The sequence below is a fragment of the Varanus komodoensis genome, unplaced genomic scaffold (genome assembly GCF_004798865.1).
Source record: "Varanus komodoensis strain SLA01 unplaced genomic scaffold, ASM479886v1 scaffold3, whole genome shotgun sequence".
NCBI lineage: Eukaryota > Metazoa > Chordata > Lepidosauria > Squamata > Varanidae > Varanus > Varanus komodoensis.
In genome coordinates, this window is record NW_025335761.1 from 18,582,904 (window position 1) to 18,596,106 (window position 13,203).

At 40.9% G+C, this 13,203-nt stretch overlaps 1 protein-coding gene across 1 annotated transcript in view; it reads left to right on the plus strand.

Annotated features, from left to right (window-relative positions):
- CDAN1 (codanin 1) overlaps positions 1-13,203 on the plus strand; it is a 46,754-nt gene that overhangs the window by 18,723 nt on the left and 14,828 nt on the right. The window contains exons 12-20 of the mRNA XM_044435857.1: positions 1,119-1,230; positions 2,958-3,101; positions 5,186-5,352; positions 5,804-5,885; positions 6,004-6,093; positions 6,272-6,326; positions 7,836-7,969; positions 11,825-11,928; positions 12,812-12,961. Of these exons, the coding sequence (XP_044291792.1) occupies positions 1,119-1,230; positions 2,958-3,101; positions 5,186-5,352; positions 5,804-5,885; positions 6,004-6,093; positions 6,272-6,326; positions 7,836-7,969; positions 11,825-11,928; positions 12,812-12,961 (1,038 nt within the window). The remainder of the gene's footprint in view (positions 1-1,118; positions 1,231-2,957; positions 3,102-5,185; positions 5,353-5,803; positions 5,886-6,003; positions 6,094-6,271; positions 6,327-7,835; positions 7,970-11,824; positions 11,929-12,811; positions 12,962-13,203) is intronic.

A 13,203-nucleotide genomic window follows, 5' to 3' on the forward strand; every position in this document is an offset into this window, starting at 1 on the left:
GAGAGATGCACTTCTACACTTTTCTGAGCATCTCGAGTTTTGTTGAGGAAAAATCCAAAATGTACACCACCTTGCACACTGTCAGGGGAAAAGAAAAAGTGGAGGATCTTGCCACAAGCAAGAGATTAAATCATATGTCTCACCCTTTTTGGAAGCAGTTCACACCTCTGCTTTTAACAACTGTTGAAAGGTGTCCCTCTTTGGGACAAGGTCTGTATTCTCACAACATTGCTCCACCTGGAGTTACAAATTCTTGCACTCTCACAACTGCCACAGTCTGAAGTTGCTGTTGTCACAAGATGTGAATGCATCTAATATATGCATGTTAGCTACTGCACTTTGACAGTAGGTACATATATGAAGATGTTGGCCAGGCAAGACTCATTCATATTTTGAGCAGCTGTAAGTGTACACATGCACACCTAATGGTGCACACCATTTTCTTAATGGCAGTCTCAGTTGCACACTTTTCTGCTGCACTTTTTAAAAACAAAGGATAACAAATCAGTGAGGTTTGCTCCAAAACGCTAGTTGGGCATTGGTGAACAGCGGTCACAGCATGGGAGAGGCTGCTAAGAATGACAGGGATTTTACTGTTTTGCCACATGACTTCATTGGTACAACTGTCAACCCACAGTGGGGTCTGTCTCCTGGATTTAGATGACATGATAACTCATCATGCATTGAACAACCCTACAACAAGCCATGAGATGTCAGGACTTTTTGCCTATAAACCACCACGTGGGATGTGGTCCAAGTTCATGCAGTATGGCAGCCCATGATGCCTAGTTAGCCATGATGGGTTGCCATATAAATCCACTCAATCCATGTGAAATCCACTCAAAATCTAAAAAGAACAGAGTAAGAACTTAGAGGAAAGGAGTTTGAGAAAATAAAAGCTGTTTTTTGGTGCTGAAAGGACATCATCTAAAGTTTCTGGTGTTTCGGCTAGGAAAGAGCTTTCCACAGTGTCTCACCTGGTCTGTGGAGGCTTGATACTTGTTACTTCCATCTTAAATACATTTCTGCACTGTGTTAATAGTTTCCAGTTGCAAATAAAGACTTTGCTCAACTTGTTCTCATAAAGGACTCATACTTGATTGCTGTTTCTTCCAAAGCTACCAATTTAATCAGCATTTGATGGACAGTTTGTGTCTGCAAATACTTGAGCTGGATGGCCTTTCTTTGGTGGAACACGAACCCAGTGATGGAGATGCAATGGATGAGCAGGTAGTTCACATAGCACAGACATACCCAATTCTAAAAAAAATGTTTTTTGTGGAATCTGTTTATATTTGCCATTATGACACTGTACAAGTTGAAGGAACAGACTTGGGTGGTGACAGTATTTGATTCTTCATCTCCTTGAGACATTGGTCAGTTGCTTTCTACCATTCCTTTGAGAATCCTTCTAGCAAGCCTTAATGTTGCCTTACTGCACTTGTCTGGGATGCTGAAACTACACAAGTTGCTTATATCTCTTCATTTTAAAAAATCCCTAATTAGATGGCAAGAAAATCCAGTTTCCAGGTTGAAATAAATTTTCCAGAACTTACCTTCATCTTGTATCTAATTCAGGCTATATGATGTGAAATGCTCTTTCAGTTTCAAGAGAACTGGGAATCATGTTGAGTGTAGCAGCCCCACAATCATTGAAAGGGCTCAGATAAATTCTTCCATCTTTAAGCAGAAATGGTGGGCCATGTGTGTCTCACGTTTGTTGCTTAAGCATGATGTCTAAAAATGCACTCTTGCTGGAAAAAGGGAGGTTGGAATTATGAAACTGCTAGATGTTGCCTTATTATGCACATGGGTTTTGTGGACAGCTTCCTACTGGATCAGTGCTGAAGCTGCAGATGCTTGGACTCTACAGGTGGTTCTATTTTTCAGTAGGGCTGTATTAAACATTCTCTAGCAAGTTTTTGGTTATAGAGGGGAGCTTAAATTAGGGAGCTGTTAGTAGGGAGCTGTTCTAATTTGGGGATGATGTTCTTTCCCTGGTCACCCCTTGGGGTCTGGAGAACGACTTCACTCAAAAGCCCACACACCTTTCTCTCCCTCCATGCAGAGAAAGGGACAGAGTAACCATATAAAGGACAGCCCCACTGTACTAGAGAAATGTAGCCTCTTATTAGCACTGGGGCAGAAAGCCCGTGTTCTATTTCCATTGCTCCCCAGTGGTAAGAGTGGGGCTTCCTTTCTCAGAAATAGAGAGGGGCTGCCTTTCTTGAGCACTGGAAGAACATCTTTGCAGAATGGTGGTGGACTCTTGTTGGCTGGATTTGAACTACAAGTTGGAGGATCCCCAGCCTTGTCTTAAATGGTACTTGACTGTGTATTTAGTGTGTGTGTGTGAGTGGAATTTGGCTGCTATGGGTGAATGTGTTCTCAGTTCCCTCAGCATTGAAAGCTTTCCCAGAAAAAACCTGTGCGTGGGGTGGAGGCAAATCAGAATCAGACTGACTTTAAATTTCTACACATGTTTATCAGACTTTCACTTTTTCTTTGTATGAAGATCTCTGACGAGTTTGTCAGAAGCGAGAATGGTCTTAGGCTGTGGCATATTGGCTAACTGACTGAGCCATGAATCTGGATATGCCGTCTCACCTTGCCCATGACTTCGCTCGATGGCATTAGATGGCATGGCCTCCTTTGGTCAGCCCTGCATCTGCAGCGTGGGGGTAATAATGTCTTGCATAGAGGGCTGTTGCAAGGACTGTAACTGAATGATACATGTGAAGTGCTATGAATGCTTGAAAATGCCAAACCAGCTTTCCCCCTGCTGGTGCTTTCTGGATGTGTTTGAATGCAGTGCCTTCATTCCCTGCCAGCCTTACCATCATCCAGCACAAGTGGAGGACAGCTGGGAGGAGAAATTTGCACAGTAAAGATGTAGTTGCCAACAGCATCATTATCTGCTGTCCCACTTCAGGTGCTTGCTATTATTTCCATTTCAGGATGAAAAGAAGCGCTTTGCTGCAGCCCTTATGAGCCTCCGACTCCTGGCAAAGTTTTTTGGATTCCTTGTCTTCCTGCCTTACTGCACGTCAGAGCCAGCAACTGGAGACCTGCTGGAGTCTGCAGTAATGTTAAGGAACCAAGTGCGTGTGTTGTGTGTTGTGTGTCCACTATTGGAGAGCAACTTCTTTGCATTCTTCAAGGCAGCTATTTCATGAGAATAATCTCTGGATTGTTTCGGAAGAAGTAGGCACTTGCCTGTTAAAAATGTCCGAGTTAATGAGGCTCTGATATTCATACAATACTTTTTGTGCTGCTGATATAGACTGAGGGCAGATTCTAAAGTTCAGCTACTTAAATTGGACATCTATCTCAATTGTACAACACTGGTGAAAAGTAAGGGGACATTATGTAATGACTGGCTTCATCTTATATAAGGGTGTTCAAGGGAAGTGGAAAAAGATTCCGACTCAGACGAGGAGAGAATAGAATCTGGTGCTGAAATGGCCCAGTGAATTAGGATCCAGAACTCAGCCAGTGGTCACTGAGAATCAGACAATTTCAAATACAGTGGGAAAGTTCAGTGAGAAGGGGGTAGATGTAGCATCATTAATCCCTGGTATACCATCAGGGAGAGTGAAGACCTAGCAGAGATGTGTCAGACAGTTTAAGTGATTGGTCCTGAAGCAGGAGGATCCACCTTACAATTTGGGAGGAAAGGTACTCGATTTGGAATTAGCTTATTGTTAAGCAATTTTCTTGGTTTTTTTTCTTTTATTGCCTTCTGCAGTACTTTACATTTGTACTTTAAAGCCAAACTGGTCAGCATTATCATAATAAAGCCCCGTGGTTAGAAAGCCATAGTCCTGGTTTGCTTGGAAGGAGAGAGAATGATAGCAAGGACAAAATGCTCCATTTATTTGTCAGAAGTGTTGCATGTTACAGAAAGGCTCGTTTTATGTATGTAACCCTTTGCTATAGGGATGTTTTCAGACATCCTTAACATGGAAGTACAGTCCTACATCAGTAAAAAGTTCAGTATTTTGCTTCCATGTTTTCACAGTTATATTAGATTTATCATACACGTGACTGAGTGTGGATTTAAACATGACTTACCCAGTCATACACAGACTTGGTTCTCGTGATTACTGCAGTCCACCACTCCCAATCACCAGGTTATTGTTTTGTGCCTCTCCTGCAGCTTCTCATGCTGCCTAAAGCTGGTGAGGTGGTTTGTTCAGGAGGTTAACAAATTATCCTATAATACACATGCTTTCTGGGTGGTTTATTAACAACTCCAGCAAACCATCCTCCCTGGCTTCAGATGACATGCGAAGCTGCCCTTTGGTGAGGGTAATTGGGGGAATGAGCTGGCCTGCAACCAACACACACAGGTGGTTAACAAGCCTCTGTTCTTCATTTGTGTCATGCAAACCTGGCCACTGGCTCTTGATAGCTGACTGCAGGGAAAACTGGGAACTAAAAGCATGAGGCGTGATCAGATGAGTGACTTTAAACTGCTGTACTTAAGTACACTTCCAGGGTGTTCAGTTTTCACACTAATTTTGTTGAGCTATTACAGCAAAAATAACAAAGTGTCTTGTGGCACCTTGTGGCTTAAACTATCATAGACTATAGTTCATCTTTAAGAAGCCTCAAGACATTTGGAGCCTTTAAAAATACTACATTTTTGGCTAATGCCAAAAGCTTATTGTTTATTTTGAAGAAGTAGCTATGATACCTTTTCTTAGCCAGAATTTGCTGCACTGGATTTTAAAAGGCTTACCAGTACAATGCAGGAATGGTACACATATAAAATCAGATGCCAGTAGATTTCTTGGCAGCAGTTAAGTGACTCTTCCATACCCCCAACTCCAAACAGATCTATGTTTGCTAACAAAGGATTTATTGTTTTGATTGTGAGAACCCAGTCTAAGGAAGTGGGAATAAGAAATAAGGGGATTTGAGATGCCCACCTCCTTTTCTTGCTGATTGGCAGTTCATTGTCAAAATGATAGTAGTTCAGCAATTGCCCATAAAAGTAACATGCTGAAGAACTGGTAGTAAAAGGAAGCATTGCTTCTTGCCATTTTATGATAGTTCAAGTATAGAGATGTTTGCTATTAGATACAAAATCTAAAAAGTAAGAACATCAAATCAAGATGGGAAAGTGTAAGATAAATACATGGCATCTGTTTAATATTTCCCAATGTTTATTCCTCTTAAGACCCATCCTGTGCTGGATATATTGAAGCTGCTGAAGCAATCAATTCAGAAACGGCGCACAGTGTTGACTGTACCTTGGGCTGTAGAGTTCCTTTCCCTAATGGATTATATTGCCCCATTTCTTGACTATTATGAGAAGATATTTGCTCTACTCTTGCAATTGTACAGGTAAGAGGTTGCAAAGGGATTATTGGATCTTGTCTGAAATTGGTAGCAAGGAATTAAATTAAGATGTGAGATGCTGATTTCTTTGAAAAGTTTTTGTTAATTTTACATTAACAAAATGACTAGAAGTGTGTAGTGCTATTAAATATATAATTCTTACAATATATGAAACCTTCACTGATCTTTATTGTTCCAGCCACAAATGTTAAATTGCTCTACAGCATCTAAATATTAACAAATCCTTCCCTTAATGCATGATTCTAGAAACAAAGAAAGGTGACAGTGAATGTCTTTTCCTGGTCATGTGTGTCAAATATTGATGGTCTTGTTGCATGAATGTTAAAATTTTAAGATATGGGATCAACTTTTTAAAAATTTCAAAGGAAGAAATATGAACAGGTAAAACTCAGTACAGACAATTGAGTTTAATATTCTCCCCTTCTATTTCTTACAGATGTCTATTACTGTCTGGAGATAAAGAGATGTGTTTCCTAAATAAGCTACTGATCCTTGCAGTTTTGGGGTGGCTTTTTCAGGTATAAACTAGTGTTTTCAACACCAGTTTAGGAAGTTATGTTCTTTCTATTGGTACTTGTGATTTTTTTCATGTGCAATACAATATGCATACATGATCACTCAGGGCTTGTCTTCCAGGTGCCTACCGTTCCAGAACACTTATTCTTTGCTGGCAAAGTGAGATCAGAAGAATTGAGAGCACACCCTGGAACAACCGCTCAATCTCTGGTAAACTTGTATAGATGCATGTGAGCTTGTGCAGACATCTGAGTGTCTCTTACTAGTTTTCTAAGGCTTGTCTAGCCTTAGAGAGACCTGGGACCAAAACACAGCCTGTGGGGTTCAGTACATCCAGTGCCTCTGAAGTGAGTCAGAATATGCTGTTTGCTCTTGTCCCCTTTCCTAGGACTCTGTGCCTTTGGTGGATCAGCAGTTGCTTTATACATGTTGTCCATATCTTGGTGAGTTATTTATCAATGGATGTTTTAAGTGAAATAATGCACTTCTTAAGGTCAAAATTCCTCCTTTATTTGCATTGGAGAGAAGCTCTAGGAAAAAGCTTCAGCTGCCTGATCAGAGATGAAGTTGCTGTTATTGGATAGTTTCATGGAATATATTTGTGTCCTTAATCCATAAAATATAGCGGGGAAATAACTAATGTTTGGTGATTTGATCTTTGCTATAGCTTTGGCACCCTGAGCCATTTAATACTTCTAATGATAGTTAAAATGGTAGGAACATACTCTGTTGTGTGTTAAAGCATGTTCCTGTGTTTGAACTACAAGATGATAACAAATGCTGTTAAGAGTTGCTCTTTCTAAAAGTAATTTTTAAAGGGTGATTATGTGTGTTAAACACAGAGTTGAATGCATACACAGTTGGACTTCCAGCTAGTTCATAGCAAGAATAAACTGCAGGATAAATCCCTCTCCTAAGAAAGTCAGTGGACATCCCTTTAGTCCAGACTTCCAGATGTTTTGGACAGCATGGATAGTAGTCAGGAATGCTGGGAGTCGTATTCCAAAACATCTGAAGAGCACTAGGTTTGGGACAGCTACCCTGGTCTTCCTTGACTCCAGTCAGCTCTAGGTATCCATGGTTGCTATATCTGTTCTGAGTCCTATGATCAAGGACTTAGCAGGACTGTCAAATAAACTTCTAAAAGCTGCTGCTTTCTCTCAATTTTTGAAGAAAAGATGACTGACTGATAGGTATTTTAGAAAAGAAACAAAGGCCTGATGTCCCCATGTTTCTTCCTGTATCTCTTAGTCCCATCAATCATGGTAATTCCCCAGGCCACCTATTTAGATCCAGACCATTCACACTGCATTGAATCCACTCCATCTTTAGGATAGGTTCCAGAAGGTAATCCTCCCCATGGAATTGCCCTGTGGGATTCTTCCAGATTCAGTGTGAAGGATGAATAAACTGAAAGTCAAGCCAGATAAGACGGACTTGTTGACAGTGTATTAGCTGGCTGGAGACATGGCGCTTTGTGAGAGAGCAGCTGTCTCCTGTGGAAATCAGGTTCATAGTTGGTGAGTTTGCTTGGATCTAATGTTTTATTGCCCGATCGTGGCTGTAGCTCAGAGTGCCTACCTTCAATTTTGGTTGATGTGCTGGCTACACCAACTATTTGAAAGGAGAGACCTGGCCACAATGGTTTGTGCTGTGATGGCATTTAGGTTGTATTATTGCAATATGCAATAAAAAGGGTGAAGCTGCCTTTTGAAAACAGCCCATACTCCACCTGCTTGCCTGCTTTCAGTTGGTATATTTGTCTATTGCTCAGTTTTTCATTTACGCTACTGACATTTTGTTTCCCCAACTCAGTTCAGAGTTCTCTTCTTTGAGCTTCTGGTCCCTAAATGCCTGGGACCGGAGTATGTCAGGGAGTGCTTCCCTGCATTTTCATATCTCCTACTCTATTTGTGTTTTTTAGCTAATAACCAAATACATTTTTATTTTAGGTGAGTTGAGAAAACTCCTGTCATCTTTTGTGTTGGGAAGTGGCATAAAGAATGGTGGTTATGTAAGAAAAATAACTCCAACTGCTGCAGAAGCCTTGGCCCAAAAGCCTTCCATCACTCAGCAGAAACTCCAGGTAAAGAAATCTAGTGCAAGAATCAAGATCTTTTTTTGTAGCAAGGATTCTGACAAAATCATGCAGCTCTTCACAGAGGATCCTCTAATGGAGGGATGGGAGAACTTTGCAGGCGAGGTATGCATTACCTTGGATCTGCTTAGGACCATATTCCATTAGTAGACAAAGTCACAGCCGGGGTGGGCAGCGTGGCAAGAGTGGGGCATGTACATGCATCCGTTCTCATGCTCACACGTGCCCTCTCCCTGTCCCTGTCTCTCTCGCTGCTTTTCCTCTAACTGCAGTGTGCATCTACCTCCCTTCCTCTCTCTCTCTTCCCCTTTCTCCCTCCCAGAGGCCAGTGGAGAGTAAGCAGGCTACTGCAGTCTTTATGGTGGTGCTTACACCCGATTGTCTGTGCATCCTTGCAAAACAAGTGGATGCATGTTGATTAGAATGTCCAGAGAATGCTCCAAATATTGCACTCCTTGCTCTGCTTTCCGTGCTCCCATATTTGCCTGCCAGCCTGCCTTTCAATTCTTCATACTTTTGCAGAATAGAATGTGCAAGACTAGTGGAAGGCAAGCTGTGAGTTAAGCATTGGAGGTTGTAAAACTGGTAGTGATGTGCAACAGTTAAAGTGGGGTGCCCTCAGGAGACAAGGTGGCCTGGGGAGGTATCCACAGCTTGGAGTTTCCCTACCCTCTGTTGATAAGAAGATAAATAAAAATAAGGAAAACTGATTTATGATGAGAAACATTTTCTTGAAAAGAGTTCTAAGTAGACTTGAGGGACCTTTCTGGGATGGAAGGCGTTTCAGAAATGAAATATTAAATGTGGGAATGACACAAACTGGTCAGTTAAAGCAGGTTAGGCACTTGCAGTTAGTATGGTGATAGCATAATGTGCCTGCTTTTTTCTAGCTTTTACTGCATTTGTGTAGGTGAAATGGAGATTTTGATCTGTGTTAGTGATTTCTTTTAGTACAGAATATGGGACTTATAGCATCTCTGGATCGATGAATTCTGAGTACAAAGGTGTACTGTTACACTGTTATCAACATTCTGCTTCATGTATTCTGGCCAATCTTAGCATGCCATGTAAATACACAGTCTGTTTTTATTTGGTTTTTAAATATAGAGTAATTGAATAATCTGATTGCTCTATATTTAAAATAATCCTTCTAGGAAAAGTCAAAGGCAGAAGAAGAAAAGGAAGGCCAAATAAGAGATGTATTGACTCATGAAGCCTCCATAGAACAGCTAAGCAGGGATGTCGTGGATAGGAGATTTTGGAGGGCTTTCATTCATAGAGTTGCCATAAGTTGGAGACAACTTGACAACACATGACAGCAACAAATTGAATAATCCATGGGAAAGTACGTGGGGGTCCAGCTTGCTTTTCTGAAATGGTACCAGGACTGGTCTGAGTCAGGAGATAGAATGTAATTTCTGGCATTCTAAGGGAGTTGGGGCCATGGTTGGTCACTTGAGTTTTCCTCCTCCTGGTCACTGACTTACATATAATTGTCAGGTTCTGTTTGTGAGTTCCCTATAGAGTTGAATATGTGTATTTTAAAAAGTACTCTGCTTTCTGAGTCGCATTTTCTATTTTCTTTCTTTACTGCCTTGCCTGTCTGTATCTTGACTTGCCCTACAGGTGAGTATAGTGTTTCCACCCCACTAGTTCCAAGGATGTCCTGCTTTGGACAGCAGCCGCTCTGATAGCTCAGTTTGCATGTCACAGCAACCCAGTTTTTTTTTTTAAACCTTGGATTGTTCTGAGTGCGCATGGTGGTACATGCTGTCTGATCACTCCTACTGGAAGGGGCTCTCCATCTGATGTGTGAACCCTAAACTAAGGCTTGTTTCTTCTCCGAGAAGCCAGAGAAATAACCCAGTGACAAACCATGGGTTCTTTTTCTGGTTTGTTGGGAAAATGACAAGCCTGAGTTCCTGGTTTGCACATATTTGGGTTGTTTAGCGACTCGTAGATGGAGCAGTCAGGCAGCATATACCAGCACATTCACTTATTCATGCTTAGTTGTGTATTTGTTTGCTTCTTAGTTTGTCACAGTTACACTATACTGACAAATCAAGTAATGGATTTAGCTAGCTCTCCCCTTCCCCTTCTTACACAATATGAATTTCTAGATATATTTACTTTGCTCATTAAGGCTGATCCCAGGAATGTGGGTGGGAAATTTTCCAAAAGGAAAAAATTTCCAGTGCCTTATTTTTGTTTTTCTCATTTCGTAAGTTGACAAATAATGATGATTTGCTGCCAATTGTAAATAACAGTATTAGGCTGTTATTAGGCTATTAGGCAAGCGTGCAGCTTCAGTGTTGTGCCTTACATTTCTCTAGTGATTCTCCCTAGCAACTATGTGAGAGGTTCATTGGAACACATAATCATTCCAGTGTCAAACAGAGTTCATAGGTAGTAACAATGAAACTGAAAGTGCCCCAACAGCTTCAAGCAGGAGAACTGTGTTGAAATAAATGACTGATTTCCAGCATGTCATACAGTTCTTGGAGTTTTAATATTGGTTAATCTGTCAACTTCGCAGTAGCTTAGTTTTTCTCCTAAATGTAAATGATGTAAGGGAACTGCATGCTTTTGTCCTTCAATTTTTATAAATGTGCCAATAAAGATGTCTACAGAATACAACATTAATATCACATTAAGGGCACAATCGTATGGCTTCCTGACATTGTCCTGGAGGGCCATAGGAATTAATTTTTAGAGCCCTAGCACCAAGATCCTGTCATCTCAGAGCTGGCACTCCAAAGACTGGGCTGAACGGCACTGAGCTCTCCAATCCAGAGTTACCACGGGATTTTGGCTTAAGCAAAAAGGGGTATGTCAGGTGGTGGGGAGGAGGCTGGGACCAAAGGCTTGGGGCCACATTCATTCATTCATTTCTATACTTCCCAGTAGCTGAAGTTCTCTGCTTCTATTGGTTTCCCAGCCTCCTTCCCTTCCCTTCTACTCCTGGGCACTTTTATCTAGGGTTAGGGTTAGGGTTAACATATATCGGCATAGAGTGTAAGGTATGAGGGTTGATGGCAGCAACAGAAACGACTGTTGTGCCTCTGAGTCAAGAAACTTTTGTGCATCTTCCACGGAGGTGATTGAGTTGTATCCTTAGTGTAGCTTATTTTTCCCTCAAATATTTCAGGCCAAATATTAGTGCTGTATTGAGACAAAAAAGGGATGCTTTTCATTTTTCTTTAATAAATACAAGTGACATTAACATGTTTAACTCAGTCACTCCATAGGGCATTGTAGCATTTTCACATGTAAACTGAATGCTTTGTTCAGCAAATTACCTTAATTTGGATAGGAAAATTTTCCAATTTAAAATTTTCCAGGAAACCCACATTGTTACTAGTCCCATTTATCAACTTTGACTGTAGTACATTCATGTATCTGTGCTAGAATCAGCAATATGACCTTGCCACTAATTCTGGACTGAGTTTCCCAAGAAGTAATTAATCTCTAGGGAGGTAAAGAAATGGAATGGAGAAGCATAAGGAAACAAAGTTAAGAGAACCTACACTTCTTGCCAAGCCTAAGAAATGGGGCAGGAAAAACGTGTAAAATCTGTTCTTAACAGTTGAAATAACAGCTATTTTATGGGCAGGGTTAAGTAGGTTGGAAATCTGAAATATGCATTTTATGTCCTTTCTCTCCCTCTCTTTTTAAAGGGGATTTAGGGTTGATAAAGGTACTTGTTTGATATTTTTGTAATTCCAACTTTAATTTAAAATGCAGAGTGCTTAGGTGTACTATTGAAATAATTTTTCTTTCAGTAAGTTGGATCATATGGAGTATTCTGATTCCTTTAGGAGTTCTTGTTCTTCCTTTTAATAGGCAGAGCTGGAGCACGCCTTCTTCCACAATCAGTCCCCATCTCTACGGAAAACAGTAGAATTTGTGGCAGAGAGAATAGGATCAAATTGTGTCAAGCACATCAAGTAAGGGCAGGGAAGGGCATTCTTCTTGGGCTTCATGATTTGTCTGTAAGGGAGAAACTCTAGGTCTCTTTTTGATAGAACATCAGACCAGTGCCTTGTTGGGTCAGTCTATGTGACAACAGCTTGTAATTGATGCTTGATATTTCCGTGGATTTAACTAATTTGTCTCATACCTGGTTGTACCCATTGTTCTGGAACCACCACCAACAAATGAGAAAAGTGGGGCGGTGAATTCCATCCGATCAGTGCCAGTTCGGTATAGCTCTGGGATAATGAGCTTATTGCATGTGGATTGAACATGTATGACACCATCTTGACCTTCCTTGGGTACCTCTGCCCTCTTCGATGCACCACTTGACTCCACCTGCTTGGAAATGACACACGGACTATGAAAGGCTGCCCCTGGGTGCTGACCTGGATGCTATTTCAGACCAGGCAACCTTATTTTCCTTGATGGTTTTAATCATTTGCTGCTTGGTGTGTGTTGTTATTCCTGTTGATTGCTGTTATACTATTGACTCTCATAGTTTTAATTTATTTTATTGTTACTATGACCTCTTGTGAGCCACTTGTTGAAGGGCAACAGTATACATCTTTTAAATATTTCTAGAAAAATAATCATATAGCAGGTCTGGTTCACATGGAACTTTACTGGGTCAACAACTTTGATTTGCTGGAGTGGGAATGAGTGAGAAGTTTAAGTGTTGTCCCTTCTTAAGCCACAGTTTCCCATGATGCCGTGAAACCATTGACTTAAATAGTCTCTACAAACCATAATTGTAAATGTGAAAAAAAACCTGTGAAATAGACACCAAGTGCAGCTAAATTCTCAGGATAGGTTTTAGTTTTCATTCCTTAACTTGTTCAACATTTGGTTTTGCAGGGCAACCCTGGTAGCAGAGCTGGTGAAAAAAGCCGAAGTTATATTACAAGAAAACATGAAGATAGAAGAGGTGAATCATGACAAACTGCTGGATGAGGTGTGCTCTCAGCTGTATGAAGAAGGGACACAAGCTCTTATTCAAGGCAAAGAGTAAGAAGGACGAGTCAATCTAAACCTTTCTTTACTTTTCTAGTTCTCATGCTGCTGACCTGGAATATAACCTTGGGCAGTGTCTGGTACAGGGCTGCTTTTGTTCTAACTTTAGAATTAGTCAGTTTAACTACTTAGCCATTCCTTTGTGACTTGATTTTGGTTTCCCCTTTCAGTTTTTGGTGTGGGGGGCCTCATATCGAGGACACTGAATGGGAACACAGTTCTGTGCACAGCTTCAT